Source organism: Chaetodon auriga, chromosome 2, assembly GCF_051107435.1.
Source record: "Chaetodon auriga isolate fChaAug3 chromosome 2, fChaAug3.hap1, whole genome shotgun sequence".
Lineage (NCBI taxonomy): Eukaryota > Metazoa > Chordata > Actinopteri > Chaetodontiformes > Chaetodontidae > Chaetodon > Chaetodon auriga.
Genome location: NC_135075.1, coordinates 24,636,218 through 24,652,222, shown reverse-complemented (window position 1 = coordinate 24,652,222; position 16,005 = coordinate 24,636,218). Strand labels below are relative to the sequence as shown.

The following is a 16,005-nucleotide window of genomic DNA, read 5'->3' as shown; positions in this document are numbered from 1 at the left end:
TATCACTCATCTCAACCCTGCCAACATTTTTTTTAACCTCCCGGTCACAAGCACGCTCAGTCAACCCGAACATGCAGTTGTGTGCCTCTGTCTTTTACAACATTTATTTTCAGCTCATAAATACGACTACACAGGTCACCAACCTCGGATGAGTCATCCTGTTTCTTTGTCAGTCAAATGTTTGTCTTCACTGTCAGCTTTGGGCCAACTGGACCAACCACTCACATGCAGGCGGTATTTCAGTGCAGCATACTTTTATTTAAACAAAGAGAGGAATAACGACAGAGGAAATTTTCTGCGCTAAAAGTGTGTTTTGACAAAAGAGGCATGTACTCCCTCCTATCTGTGGAGGAGATAAAAAAATTTCTTTCGTTCTTAATCTCTCTGCCAGGTGTGGAAATGTTTGTCCTGTTGCTGAGCTGGATTTGCATTAGCTGCATTTGTTGCTCATGCAGAACAGTAATGTAAATTTTCTTCACGCTGCAGATGACCTCGCCACATCTGCCACAGCTACAGTATACAGTATTTACCTGGGAGTACAGGCGAAATGTTGGACCGGCACTTGCAATGAGCCAGTGAGCTCAAATAAACACAAACATATTTCACTGTGAAATCTATCTACATGTGGGCGCATTAAAAGTATGCCGAAGCAGCTATTAGCAGTTCCTGTCTGCAGCGTGGCCATGAATGTTCAGACAGCTCTCACTGGATTCAGTTGATACTGAAGAAAATGCAAAAACGTGATGATTCTCAATCAGGTTTTGGAGCAATAAGGAGTGTCTTCTTCTTTTATGAACATTTATTCACAACAGACATTGGAGATATGTGTGTATTGAAAACATTTGCATTGCCTTAAGTCTCATTACAGCCGAGTGCTTCTTTATGGATTTAATCTAAGCTGAGAAGCACTATCAGGTAATTTAGTTGTACTGAAACTGTCTCTGTTAGTAACAGAGAATCTTAAATAAGCAAAATAGGGGTTTCCACACACCAAGTACACAGAATTGAATGTAATGAATTTTGAGCTAACTTTTCTGTGTGGTAAACCCACTTTCCATTCCTCCACCTTGACTGCGTTTGACCTTTACAAAGTTGAATTATATTGCTGTGCAGAGGATTTCTTCTTTTCACACTGAAGTTTCATTCAAAGTTTTAAGGTTGATGTTAAGTTCAGTTCAGTCTTTTTGAGGAATTCCATCACTATTTGGCAGATATTTTCAATATGGATAGGCTTGTGTCTGTTTGGAAGGTGAAGCTGTTGTGATAAAAGCTGTATTTCTATCAAGCAAACCATGATGGAATATTTTGATTTACAGCATGTTTTATTGAACTAAAGCCCGATCCATCATTGGTTTATAGCTCGTCTTTCTTGTGACTGGACCTTGATATTTGATCTTGAACATTTTTGTTTAAATTCCAGCCATGATTACTTCTGACTAACAGCTACAAGCCCCACATGTATAAGGCTACAGGCTTTACCTTTGTCTTCCAGGTGTCTGAGCGCTGTGTGGTGGCCTTGGTGCCCAAACAGATGTCCTCTTTCAACATTCCTTCCTCAGCCAGCTTCCCACGCAGCATCAGCAGATACGGTCAGTGCTGTTGGAGGAATACAAAGACTTCATATTCATGCCGCTTCCAGCAGTGTTGCACCATCTGTTCCTGTCACTCATCAGTCTCTTGTAAAGCACATTAGCAGAAACTGTTATACAGCATATGAAACAAAGAGATGCAATATGAGATTCAAAAACACTCAGCAGAACAGAAGCAAGATGCATCCACCTTTAAAACGATTATGTTTCAATCTTTAGTTTTCACACTATGTGGTGTTTGTGTATGTTTTATCAGGACACATGAAATGCGGTTTTGTTACTTTAATGTAATCTACATCCTACAATTCAAAAGACACCCTGAAAACAGCGGCTCACAGTGACATTTCATAATAGGTTTGAAGCGATTTTTCTGTTAAAATACACCTTGTGATAAACAGGATGACAAGAAGGGCAGAAAATATAATCACAGTGACAGAAAGCACGGACTGCAGCTCGGATAGTAAACATGCTTTTAGTGAATGAGTGCATGTCAGCATCATTACTATGACAACCAATGAAATAATGACTCTAAAAGCACCAGTCAAACTGCATCAGAGCATTTTGGAATATTTTCTCTGTATCTGACATCTAGGTGTGGACGTGCCCTTCCGCTCCACGCCCACCAGCCCAGACAGCCCCCACTCCCGTGTGCCCATGCTGACCCCTGACCTGGAGAGCGGGGTCAAAGTCTGGCACTTAGTCAAGAACCACGACCACGGGGACCAGAAAGAGGGCGAGCGCGGCAGCAAGATGGTGTCTGAGATCTACCTGACGAGGCTACTAGCAACGAAGGTGCAGCATACTGTCGTAGTGACAGTATGATATTCTAACTCTTCTTTAGAGCAGAAACTACAAGTCTTAACTCCATGCACTTTGTTCTGTAGGGCACGCTGCAGAAGTTTGTGGACGACCTGTTTGAGACCCTGTTCAGCACTGTATGTCGGGGCACCGCCCTGCCTCTAGCAATCAAATACATGTTCGATTTCCTGGACGAGCAGGCCGATCGGCACAGCATCCATGACATGGACGTTCGCCACACCTGGAAGAGCAACTGGTGAGAAAGACTGACTGCAAAGCCAGCTCGCTTTCTCTCACAAGCCTGTTTGGAGTGCCTCCTGTAGAAATTTTCATTTCCAGACTTTTACTCATCATTGACAGTCCATGCTTGGCGCCCACTGAACATTTCTGAATTATTACCTCTTAATTCAAACGTGCTCCCTTATCTCATTTTATCCTATTCTCTTGTGTTTTGTACAGTTGTAACTATTTTTCTTTGAAGAACTTCTTAACTTCTATGCACAATCTGCAAGCCTGGTGTTTAAAGCTCAAAATTACATCCAGTAATAGTCCTCCAAACTTCATCTGCATTTTGTTCTCATGACTAAAGACAATTCGAAAAGTCAGTATGGGATTGATAAGAAGAAAATCAAACAGGAACATCTTTTACACACGAAGTGAATCATTTTATTGAAGTCTGAAAATGTGTGAAATCTTTCTCTCTCTCCGTCTCTCTACTCTTTCAATGTCTACAGCCTGCCTCTGCGCTTCTGGGTAAACGTGATCAAGAATCCCCAGTTCGTGTTTGACATCCATAAAAGCAGCATCACGGACGCGTGTCTGTCTGTGGTGGCCCAAACCTTTATGGACTCTTGCTCAACGTCTGAACACCGTCTGGGCAAAGACTCACCCTCCACCAAACTACTCTATGCCAAGGACATACCGCATTACAAAAGCTGGGTAGAAAGGTGTGTATGTGTGCACACACATGCAAAGTCAAATGCAAAATCCCCCAAACAGAGGGCTCTTTGGCTGCCATCACTCCCTCACAGGGTCGGTCAAGAATCAGGGCCTGTATTTTTGGTGAAAGTTAGAATTTATGTTTGTTTCTCTTATAAATAGGATTAAGTTTAGGTAGGATTGAGTTTGTTATATGTAAGGTTAGTGCTGGCTTAATGCTTCGTCTTTATAGTGTAATCGTTTTGCAGCTTTTATAGCTTCATCACATTGTATTCTGTGGTAGTATCTGTTTGTGGTGTTACTACACAGTTCAGCAACTACATCAGAACAGCGGTTGCTATTTATGTGCTTTTCTTACACCAGCAGCAGCAGGTTTTGTCCCAGCTGGTGGAGTAATATATCTACTCTCGCTTGCCATCATCAGAGAGGATCTCCTAATTTGGACCCGTTTTGTTCTTGTTCGCCTGACGTCTTATCTTTGTTACCATGCAGCTGAAGTGGCGTCTCGTCCTTTGTTGATGCAACTTTAGAAACAAAGCAGGAACATTTGGCTTTGTGCAACAGATCTCTCTGGTAATGCAATTAGGCAGGATCCTTGTGTATAAATAAGACTGCGAATTGTGACATGATTAATCATGCGGCCATGATAAGGCTGGGAGTGACAGAATGAATACGCAGTCAAGTGAAAGTTTGCATAAGTAGAGTCACATGAGGCTCAGCATTTGTTTGTTTGCTGGTGTGGTTTGAAGTCACTGTGACTAACTGACTGAACCTGTGAGTGACGCATTTCCTTATTTTCCTGCCAAAACTCCTCAGATTTACTGACACCTTTAACATTTGATATTCTTTGACTTTTAACAGCAAAACATTGGATCCAAGTGAGGAGAAGAGTTTTGGTATGCATGACTGTGCCCTTGACTCTGACACCGTGTGTGTGTGTGTCTCCTCTCAGGTACTACGCTGACATCAACCGCCTGCCTGCCATCAGTGATCAGGATATGAATGCCTATCTGGCTGAACAGGCCCGCCTTCACTCCAGTGAGTTCAACATGCTCAGTGCCCTCCATGAGATCTACGCTTACGTCAGCAAGTACAGCCAAGAGGTGAGGCCCACTGTAACGTGGAAATGTGCTGTAGAGATGCTGCTGGTGTGGTAAGCTGGCAACAAAGGATAAAATGACTGTGTGCAGTAAAAGATGTCACTAATAGCAGTGAATTATCACCTGACCCTGTAGCCTCTCGCCTTTAAAGTCCTATCTGAAAGGCCGCACACCCAAACACGAGAGAGGCAACCTAGTGTATGCAGTCCAGCGCAGTGAGGAATGCACAGAGTCGTATATTTGAGGGAAACTAAACAACCATTGAACAAATGCATGGCTAAACACAGGAGGGCCAACTACTCGGGTCAAGAATCAGCAGTTTACCCCCCCCCCCCCCCCCAAACAAGGCTGTCCTTTGTCCCTTCTCAGGAGATTTAACAACCATTCACATTTGGCCTCATCTAACAGCCTTAACGACGTCGTTTACACTTGGCCTCAGCTGACTCCAACGACTCCAGCGACTGACGTTACAACCAGGAGCACTAACAGCCGTGGTGGTATCAAAACCTGCCAACTGACCCCACAGAGGTTACCTGGGACCCCCCCACCAGCCAGTTAGCACTGAGGAAGCCCCTTAGATAAGCGGCAAAATATTTTCAAGCTTCTACATGTTCATTTGCCCTTGATTCAACCCTCCTTGGATAATCATGACCCAGATGATTAAGAATCCTCAAAAGCTTTATGAGCATTTCATTGAAAACAGCTGCATGCTGGTAGCTCTGTTAGCTCTGATAAACGCTCTTCACACTGTCTGACCAGGGACTAGCTGGTGGCCATAGTGGAGCATTTCAGCACTAAAGTACCAGATAATGATCTTCATCTTAAAGGACACTTGCAAAACACTGCAGCAGGGTGAGAACTTAAACCGCTGGAGGCCCACACAAACAACACTTTCAGGGGTGTTAACTTACTCTTTAAAGACTTTGAAATTAAGATGAAATTAATGATTGATTTTTCAATTAATCGCCTTGGTAGCCGAAAGGTTACACCACACGCTGCAGTGCATCATGCCCGTCTCTGTCCCCTGTGGCCTGTCTGAGTCTAAAGAAACAGTCCAAAACCCACATATAGATATCTTGTTTACATGTATAATGATAATAATGATATAATAGTAAGTGAGAGAAGCAGCAGATTCTCGCCTTTAAGAAGCTGCAACCAGCAAATGTTTTTTGCTTGATCAGCTTAAGTTATAACTGGCTTACTTTACATATTTTTTGCGATTATCTATACGTATGCAGTGAATTCTAATAAATCAACTGTGGAGCTGCTGTGTATTTGTTCGATTCGTAATGTGCATGTTTATATGATTTCCACAGCTGACCAACGATTCACTCTTCGTGCCCGTGTGTGTGTTTCTGAATGTGTGTTTTAGATCATTGAGGCACTGGAGCAGGATGAACAGGCCCAGAAGCAGAAGCTGGCATATAAAGTGGAGCAGATCATCTTAGCAATGTCTACAGAGAGCTGAGACACACAGACACACACACACGCTTACACAAACACATACAGTACACACACATTATACATACAGAGACACACACACACACACAGAAACATACTACAGCAGAGGAGTTATAAACCCTTTGGCAACACACGTGGTACCCAGATGTGCGCGTGAAGGAACACATTAGCTGCGTGTGCGCGCACACACACACACACGCACACACACACACACACACACACACACACTGCGGACTTAATGGACCTACTGTATAAACAAACTGACAATACATACACAAAGAGATACATACACATGCATATACACACACATACAATTGTACATACACAAACCACAGCACACATCAAACAGCAGATCGTCCCAAAGCACGACTTTTGAATCCAATGTCATCGTTTTTTCAGAAGAAACTCCAACAGGCAAACATCCAACTTCTAAAAAGGCTCCTACAGAGAGAGAGAGAGAGAGAGGGAGAGAGGGAGAGAGAGAGAGAGAGAGAGAGAGAGAGAGAGAGAGAGGGAGAGACAGGGGTAAGACAAAGAGAGAGATAAACAGAGAGACAGACATAGAGAAGGAGAGAGTGTGTGTGTGTGTGTGTGAGAGAGAGAGAGAGAGAGAGAGAGAGAGAGAGAGAGAGAATGTGTGTGAGTGTGGGTGCGAAATAGAGACAGAAAGAGAGAGACAGTGTTTCTGTGTGTGTGTGTGTGTGTGTGTGTGTGTGTGTGTGTGAATGAGACAGAGACACAGACAGAGAGAGTGAGGGACAGAGAGGGAGACAGAGACAGACAGAGAGGGAGGATTCGGGCCATCACAGCTGCTGAATTTGCAGCCAGCTCTTTTCCGCTGGGTGATGGTTTGTCTTTGTAGTGGGTGCTTACACTAACTGTGTGTGTGTGTGGCACGGCTGGAGCTCTGAGAACAGCACTTAATAAAGAATGACTCAACTTGAAAAGTCACTGGAGGAGCTCAACAAAGACAGGAGCCAATTTAATGGGACGGCACATGTGGTGAGACAAGACTCCAAGTACTTTTCATATGTCAGAGATGAAGGACGCTCGCTCGCACTACATATCGCCGGCTTGGAGTGACATCGCCGTTTGGAGCCATTCAGAGCAGAGATGTGTAACTTTGCGTTGTTAAGCCTTTTCCTGTTGCCTTTGAAAGGCTTAAAAAAAAGACAACACTAAAGACCGTGGCGTCGTTACTCTCCATTTCCCCACTTTAAGCTCCCTGCCATAAGTTATTTTGTGTTTAATGAAGATTTTCTGATTTTACAACCCTGCTAGGGGTTGAACAGTGTACACAGCATTTGTCACTGACAAGGTGAGAGTCCAGCTCTTTAATAATGTAACGCTGAGAAGGCTTTCCATTCAAATGTGAAATATATGAAGAGATATATCCAGACCCAATCCCTGGCTTTTGTGCCAAATATAATGTCTCATGTTTCATTCATGTTAAATGCTCCAGTAGAGGCTATTAATAATACACGCCATTGTACGGAAAAGATCCCATTTGAGATAGGAAATTTTGTACAGTGATGATCTATAGACCACCAATTCAACCATTCAAAGATAAGTGGAGACCAAATTGAACTGTAGCAAAAAGCATGATTAATGATGCTATGAGTCTGATCGGGGATCAGATCGGCCTAACCCCCGGCCAGCAGCGCCGCTCCCCCTCCTCCGCCCTCCCTGTCTCATCAGTCATTGTTTACATTTAAGCGTGATACTTGAAATGCACCGAGTGTACGGGATGTTAGGAACACCTGCTGCTCCTGTGAACTAATCGGGTCCGATTAAGTGAGATGAAGGCTCTGATGCCTTATTGATTTTCCCCCAATAAATCCACGAACATAGGAAACGAGATGGAGAGGGACTCCTGAAGCTGGGGTGAGGCGCTGCGACGGAGTGTGCAGCTCAGTATGAAGTCGGTGTTCCTAATATTTTGTCCACAGAGTGGATATACGATTAACGACGTGCTTGGATCAGCGGTTGATCCTTGTAAAGTTCATCCATTGAGACTCTGTTTGTTGCTTCACAGCGCTTCCTGTTTCCACGCTTCAGCGTAGAATTTTGCGTTCAGATGTACATTTTACCTGACTGCTTGTTGTCTCCTTGCTGCTGTATTTATAGAGTGCCATATCTAAACTTTTAAAATGATTATCATGATGAAGTATTCAGCCCGAGGCATCGCGTTGATTCAGGGTTTCAGTTCTGATTGTTTGCATTTCAGCCATTGCAGTGGTGAGAGATGAACTTCCCGCGCTCGAGGCTGTTTTCATGGCTCCATGTATTCGCCACCACGACTGTCTATCAGTGTCGCTCTGGAGCGCTGATCTTTTTTTTTTACCATTTCAGTATCAGTGGGGTTAATGTACTCCCCACAGGACCTTGACTCATGCTAATCTAGAAGAACAAGCTAAAATAAGATAAATAATAATTACCTTTCCTGTTAAGTGTTGAAATATGACAGAGCTCATCTGTTTCATGTGTGGTTTGATGATGATAATTTATAAATGTGTTGTGCAATAAACCGTCAGACGTTTAAACTGTAATGTTTTTTAAACTATATATTATTGTATAAATATTGTACATAAAAAACACTCCTATTTTGCAAGCAAAAGATTCACTTTGTACTGTTGTTATACATTAAATGCGCAGCTGATGAAAATGATTTCCGCCTGGTTTCTTTCATGCTAAAGTGACACTGAAAAACCACAATAAACATGATTATTTTATATTTATAAATCTTAATGTGGAGCCCTGGGCAATCAAAACCTTGTGTCCTAAAAATGCTTAATTCATAGGGAAAATAAATTTCCATTTCAGACTGTTTAGCTTTGACTTGTATCATATCAAACAGCTCAGCTTCACTTATGACGTTTGTATGTTTTAGTCAAAGTTGCCCGAGGTGAGGTCATCCTCTCTGCCGCACATAACTGGATAATCTATTTTTATTATGTTAGCGGACCACTAGCATACTAATTTGATAGTTAAACTGTTATTGGATTTCCACGGGAGGGCTTTAAATGCAAGACGATGATGTCAGAGATCAGAAATCCCAGGGGAGCATCTATCGTTCAGCCTTTGGACTTAAATTTGCATAATTTATGAACACTGACTTCTCTACACATGGAACATAAAAAGCTTTTTATCAAAGAGAAATTCATTCTACAACAAAACAGTGACCATATATACTCGACTGAGAGCCTACTACAACATTTGCCATAAGATTTGAATGAAAGTCCATTGTTAGTCATGATTTTAGTTGTAAATGAGGAGCAAAACAAGCAGCATGTCTTGTTGAAAAGGTGCTGAATGTATTTTTTTTTTTTTTAAATATCAATTTACCACAAATATTGGGACACCGCAGTCAAGTATGATTATTGTAAAGAGGATCGTTTTGAAAAAATGACATATAATCTGCAGAAACTCAGCGGTGTGCCGCCTTTGGTTCGCGTGTCCTTCTGCCGGATTGCTTTGCAGAGCTTCACAGGAGGAGGGCGGCGTACCTCCAAACAAACAGCTCGAGCTTTTCTTTTTATTCTGGAGTCAGCAAAAGAAACGCAGATGGAACAATCACTTCCAGCTTGTTCATCTTCCTCAAAAAGAACAAAAATAAATCAATCAATGTACAGACAGCGGTGCAGTAAAGGAAATGTGTGACAGCAGACTCTTGTGTTTGGTACGTCAAAGAGGATCATTGTCGAGGAACGGAAGAGCTCCTCCTCTCTCCACATGGTTTAGGGGACTGGTCTCAGGGACACATCTTGAGAGGTTTCAAAGCAACATACATGGTTTGAATGTACCTGCGGCCCAATTATTAGACACCTTTGCTCAGCTGAAGTCACTGCTGCATGAAGTCCAGTTTGGCTGTTCTTCACCATATGCTTTGTTTTTTACTGATAAGCTGAAAAATTGTGGTTTTTTATCTTTGTCTGTAGATGTGTTTTTGTGTGTGTGTGTGTGTGTGTGTGTGTGTGATGAAAATTAAACATAATAATAATTTACAAAGTCCCCTTAATTGTACACCAGGATGTAAAAGGGTTTGTGGGAAATACCGTTTTTAATTCCGTCAATCAATGAATTGCAATCATACTGAGGAAATGCAGCGTATATGTGCTATTTAAACACACCATGTCAGGTGAGAGTAGCACATCTGACACCAAAGAGGAGCTGAGCTTGCAAAGCAACAAAGACTTCTTCTGGAGAAAATGACGAAACCCCTTTGAATTTGACAATAAAGCACGTGAAGAGCAGCCCCTCGGAATGAAGAACAGTTTGCGCTGCTGTCATACTGTGACAGTATTTGGTATGGCGTGTGAGCAGCATATAGGGGCTCCTGAGCACTTGCCATAAGGAGCCAGTATTCATTATTCATGTTTAACCCTCGGGGCTCTGGGCAAGCCGAGCAGAGAGGAGGAGGGGGAGGAGGAGGGTTGCATGAACATCCAGGCCTCCCAACCCGCACCTGTCAGATCCAGGTGGGGGTGTTATCAGTGTATCGAAGGGTCCTCTGTACACCTGCCAGGCTCTAACCCCTCGTCTTTCCTCTCCTCTCTCTTTGCTTGTCAGAGCGCCTACACTCAGCAGCCGGCAATTCCCCATCATTTACTATAGACACACACACACACACACACACACACACACAGCGGAGGATCATTACGACTCAAACCTCTCCTACTGACAGCTGAGAAAGCCGCAGGATGGCTCTTGATTGATTGACTGTGTGTTGCTGGATTCTTCCAAACAGTTTTATGGAGCTACTAAAGCCTTTAGAAACCTGTTATTCCTCAATCAGACCTTGACAGTTGTCATATCTCATTCTGTTTCGACCCGTGATAGATTCAGCTACATTCTACAGTATATGAGACGTACAGTCATACAACAGTGCAACGCTTGAAACCACTGGATGTACAATGCAAGGTGCACACAGATCCTCAGCTTCTCCTGCTGCCCAGAACATTCGATTCAAGGCAAAATGAACCTTTCACACACACAGACACACACACACACTGCAGATCTTGAAGAATAATTCAACGTGCTGCTCTAACTGTGGAAGGAATGCTGAATGGAAAGGCCTTGGACTTTGACAATGTGCCCTGAACAGCACAGCAGTGTTCGGGTTAATCGTCAATGGACGAGGCTGCGCTTCAGTGTCAGAGAATGATGGAGCGCTGGCTGGGTCTTCACATCATTATATGCATTAAATGAAGATGCAGTGTTTTCACGCCTATTGTGCACAAACAGAAACAGGGGTGGACACAATAACAGGAACACAAACAAGACAGTTAATCAAGCTGCTGATTGAGAATTAAGACTATTAAGTCTGGCTTCATCCTCTTAAATGGGAGGATTTGATGCCCTCCTTTGTCATAGATGTGAGTAAAATAGCCCTGTATTGAGTACATATACTAGCCAATAAAAGTGTCTTAAACTCTGTTAAAAAGGTGTTGCCTGCACACTGAGGCTGTAGGGTGTGTTGATGTGCAGGACTGCAAGATAACCGCACACACAAACACATACGTCCTTTTTTATATACAGAGAAAAGATGTTTTCCTTATGGTTGGTTCCTTTCAGCTGGGAAGTCAACCAGCAGCCACTGCCAGTGGATATAAACTGTACAAATGTTACCTGTGTTTTTCTTCCCCCTCTTCAAAAATGTACACTCCCTCTACTGTACAATCAAAAGTGTCATTTCCTGAAGCACCGCTGGAACACAGCCTTGAGGCAACTGAGGTGTGCGAGCATCAGTCTCCTGCTGCTTTAATTAAATGCATACTGCATTATCACAGTGCACACAATCAAATAGGCGTATGCTGCCAAGGACAAGAAACATCTGTCCAAGCAAAGGAAAAAATCCCAAATGGCCACAGCCCAGCCCCTATCAGTGACAACTAGCTTCAGGATTTATTGGATGAGCTAATCCATGACGGCATTTATTTCCCCAGTTTGCTGTTGTAATTTTTCTTTTTGTCCACCAGCAACGACGTGGTCACTCGCAGACTCTGGTCATAACTGCTTTCATCACTCACTGCCTAACAGTAAGAGCTGGATTCTTTACATATGTGATGGTGGAAATCGTTTCAGTTCCACAGAAACTTACAGTAAGAAGCAATAAACGCCTTCTGTTATTGCCTCATGTTTTAGTTCAACAATGTACCAATGAAACTAATGTCTAGGTTGATCTGGACAGCACGTCAGTCCGCTAGTGCCATCTTCTGGACAGAGTTGTTATCACAAGCATGACTTGGGTTTGAGGCTGAATGGGCATTCTTCATTCATTCACTGGTTACATCAATTTGAGCACAAACTGGGATGAGAGAGAGGGATCATGTGAGGGGCTGTGAAAATGTGATTGAGGAAGAGGGCAAAGGGGAAGCATGTGTCAGTGACAAGAAGTGTCTGTTTCAGCACTGCTGCCTGAGGGTGTGTGTGTGTGTGTGTGTGTCTGATGGGTTTTGAACATCTGCAGAGCCATGCGGTGGTCCTGTAGGTCGAGATGCAGACGTACTGAGAATGCAGACTGTGCCCTGAGACCGTGAAGGGAGCCCACACAGAAACGTCCTTGACTCACAATTTGTTTTGGGAAGAAGTGACTTCACCAAAGCAGCACTTCCTGTCCTTCTACTTTCTTTTTTCTTCTTCCCGCTCACTCGAGGGACCTCATCGCTCAGCCCGGAGAGGTAACGGTCAACATTTGCTGCAGTTTGAAATGAAATCCCCTCCCACTGCTACTCCCCCGCCTCCCAAGCCCTCCCTCACAGCTTCCCTCTCCTGCACTCATGAAATCACCTCGAGACAGGCTCCTTCCTACGTAGCCAATCGGTGAGCTTTGTGGGATTTATGGCTCCTATATTCAAAGCTCCATAAAATGTGTATTACAACGGGCATGTGTTTCTGTGATTGCATGCGTCTGCATGTGTTCGTACAAATAAAGTAACCGAAATTAAATTAAGGACACCCTTTCAGTGACTTTACAAAAATATCCACCATCAATTTAGCGGAGCGTTTTCTGTCTTTTCTCATGACTTAAGACAAAACAGAACCATGAATCTCTGAAGCTATACTGTTAATTGTGAACGGGTGGCAAAGAAGTCCTCCCACAAAAGATGGTCACATTAGGAGAGTCGCTGTTTTACAACTTCCTGTTCAGAGCCCTGCCTGGGGCTCTTACAAATAATCCATTGCTGCTGAACTTTTGCTCTCAGATGAATAGGTACCAGTGCTGGTACTGCAAAACATCGACGCCATAAACAACAAATTACTGTCTTTCATAAGACGCTGAATTTAGGAGTAAAGCTTTAAAAATTACATGCAAACTTAAAAAAAAAATTTAAAAAAAAGCAGCAGGACTCCTCTGGGAATATAATCCATGACATATTCTGCTAATAAGCTCCCTAGTTAGTGAGCAGGATCTGCCATTTAAAGTAGCCTACTGATTCGTCAGCCAAGCCTCAGTGATCCTAGGGGTGTCCAATTAGCAGCTTAAACTTCCATTACCACAAAATAAGACTTCTTGGATCAAACATCAGTGACCGTTTGCCTAAAATACATCCAAGAAATGAAACACGGTCAGACTCGAGCCAGGCTGTTGGACGTACCTTCATCAGCACGGTTTGGCTAATTTGACTCAGGAAAGTAATTAGAGATGCTCATTGACATATTTTAAATGCGGGCTCTGAAGAAACCAGATTAACTAAATTACCAGCACATAAGAAAGAATCTAATCTATCCCCTGGGGAAACTGGCTGCAGTGCACACCCTTTAGAAATCTGATTTAATGTTCCATGCGCTCAGACAAAAGGCCGTAGCACCACTGTTTTCTTAAGCACTGTGTCCCCCAAACTAATAACAATAAGCTGTGTTCTGTTGTTTTCTGTTTGAGATGGGTGTGAATCCAAAATCTTTGACTGTAGATAAGAAAAGAAGGACAAGAAGGAAAATTGCATGTTCACAACATGTTTGGCAACAGCTCCGGATTTTTGTGGTCTCTAAAGTACAGGGTAAATCTGAAGGGGACTCCTCGTGAGAAAGCACAGGCACAAAATCACAAAGCGTCTCTTTTGATATTGAACTTGGTTGCTTTGATTCTCCTGAGACGTCATACTCTTCAGACAGCACTTAGCACACATGCTCCGAGGATGCATGGAAGTAAAAAGTCCAAACCTCAAATCTGTTCAAAAAAACACTTGCAAGTTAAACTAAAATACACATTGCTGTCAGAAATAATCTACAACACCGGCAGATCTATGATGATTGCAATGTACTGTAACTGAAGTGCGGCAGCTAAAAGGGAAAGGGAGGCTATGTTTTCAAACTCCATAAACTGCAACAGATGTGCACAGTCAATATACTACAAACAAATAAAGCCATATGAAGCCAGCCTATAGGCTTTAAATCACAGGATGCCAGTGGTAGAAATGTTTTCCAGACCAGCTTTCTGTAAAGGACCGTAAGGAGGAATGCACTTACTTAATGCACGCACTGGCTGCGCTGGTTTCCTGCTCTGTGACCACGGCGAGCTCCTCTGTGACACTTCAGACCAAACCCTGTCACAAAACAGGATTGAGATGAGTTCTGACTGTACGTGCACATGAACATTTATTATTACCTTCAAGCTACAATGACACGAAGGAGGGGAATGAATGTGGAGTTAAAACATAAATCTTTACAAGTCACAAAAACAGGTAAAAATAATCAAGGTATTAAGCTCCGTACAAGAGTGACAAAGTTTGAAGTGGAAATATACAAAGAAAAACGCTTAATTGCTGAGGTTTGTCATGTTGCCCGTTGTTGAAGAAAAGGTCTACTCTGTGCCTTCTGCCATCTGACAAGAAGCTGTGATTCACGAGGACTCAAGTAGCAGAAATACTTAACAAGCTAACAGTCTAATGAATGTTTTACTGGGGTGACATGACTGCTGCCGTCCAGCTGTGGCTGCTGTAATGGGCACACCACTGATTTTACTCTTGGGGTTTTCAGCAAAGCTCATCTTGAGTCACAGTGAGGGGCCAATTGCCCACCTCGACTCCCTGCTGTTTGAGCTGAATGTTTGATAGGGGTCTGGCAAGGAGGAAGGAGGGGTAACAGGGAGGAAATGGGGTGATGGGGGGAAGGATGGGGCCAAAACTGGGACAGGGAGACTACGGGCACTGGGACTGGGATCAAATTACAAGGCCGTTTCCCATGTAAGATGTAGCTGCGGTCCGGTTTACTTTTCTCGACTCGACTGTTGCTGCTACTTTTTGTTGTCCAGGAGGGTGGAGCCTTTTTTTTTTTTTTTTTTTTTTTTTAACAAGTCATTTAGCATACCTTCACCAGTGGTTCCAGATGTGTGATTTTACAGAGAGCATGAGAACTGCTAGCAAAAGAGCTAGCAAAGACTCTCAAGTAGCAGGGGGGCTGGTTGCTTTCAGGGGTGTGTGGAAGTGTGAAAGGTTTAAGCGGATCCTGTGGTGTCTTCACTAGAGGGACGGCTGTTGTTGATTGATGGCCTGGCGGAGTGGTGGGGGGCTTCGGGCCACTGAAATGGATTAATATCATTAGCATAACAGTGGATGGCTCTATTGTTTTGGAGTATGATATTCTGCTCCACGGTCTATCTCCGTAAGCCTATTAAGGACCAGAGTGTCACTGCCTATTGTCAGCTATCACCTTTCATTGTGTAGTGGATTACTGCTGCCGTCCAGACAGGCTTCACAGCTCAAGCAGACATTGCAACCCAGTGTGAGCAAAGGATGAAGAAATGATCACCAGAAAGCATTATGTGGTGTTGCAACAAACATCACACATGCCGCAGCTTAATCACGGTGGATTCAAGCTCAGAACTGCATATTTAACATAGAAGTCCAAAGATTTAATGGCATTTGAAGAATGCTGCACTTATTTTTTTTCTTGTAAAAACACACAACATCCCAACAAGACCCCATTCTACTCCTTCCCTCCGTCTGCCTTGCTTCTTCGCAATGGGTGGGGGCACAGAGGAAGGGTTAAAGTAACCAGTGGAAGACTGGGGTGTAGGGCTGGGCCTCAGTGAGGGAGGAGGGCGGGAGGGGAGGGGAGGGGGGGCTGTATAAAAACTGACAGAACACAAGTGGTGCTTTATCCACCCTGTCCCGCTC

General features: G+C 43.4%; 2 protein-coding genes across 2 annotated transcripts in view; one reads left to right on the top strand and one right to left on the bottom strand.

Moving 5' to 3' along the window:
* ora1 (olfactory receptor class A related 1) overlaps nucleotides 1-1,594 on the bottom strand; it is a 105,140-nt gene extending 103,546 nt beyond the window's left edge. The window contains exon 1 of the mRNA XM_076742495.1: nucleotides 1,480-1,594. The gene's annotated coding sequence lies outside the window, so the exon portion shown is untranslated. The remainder of the gene's footprint in view (nucleotides 1-1,479) is intronic.
* The window catches only part of LOC143327869 (plexin-A2-like), a 76,235-nt gene extending 67,692 nt beyond the window's left edge, over nucleotides 1-8,543 (top strand). The window contains exons 27-32 of the mRNA XM_076742464.1: nucleotides 1,493-1,589; nucleotides 2,182-2,381; nucleotides 2,474-2,643; nucleotides 3,122-3,334; nucleotides 4,279-4,429; nucleotides 5,799-8,543. Coding sequence (XP_076598579.1) covers nucleotides 1,493-1,589; nucleotides 2,182-2,381; nucleotides 2,474-2,643; nucleotides 3,122-3,334; nucleotides 4,279-4,429; nucleotides 5,799-5,894 — 927 coding nt within the window. The 3' untranslated portion in view covers nucleotides 5,895-8,543. The remainder of the gene's footprint in view (nucleotides 1-1,492; nucleotides 1,590-2,181; nucleotides 2,382-2,473; nucleotides 2,644-3,121; nucleotides 3,335-4,278; nucleotides 4,430-5,798) is intronic.
* Nucleotides 8,544-16,005: the final 7,462 nt, after the last annotated feature.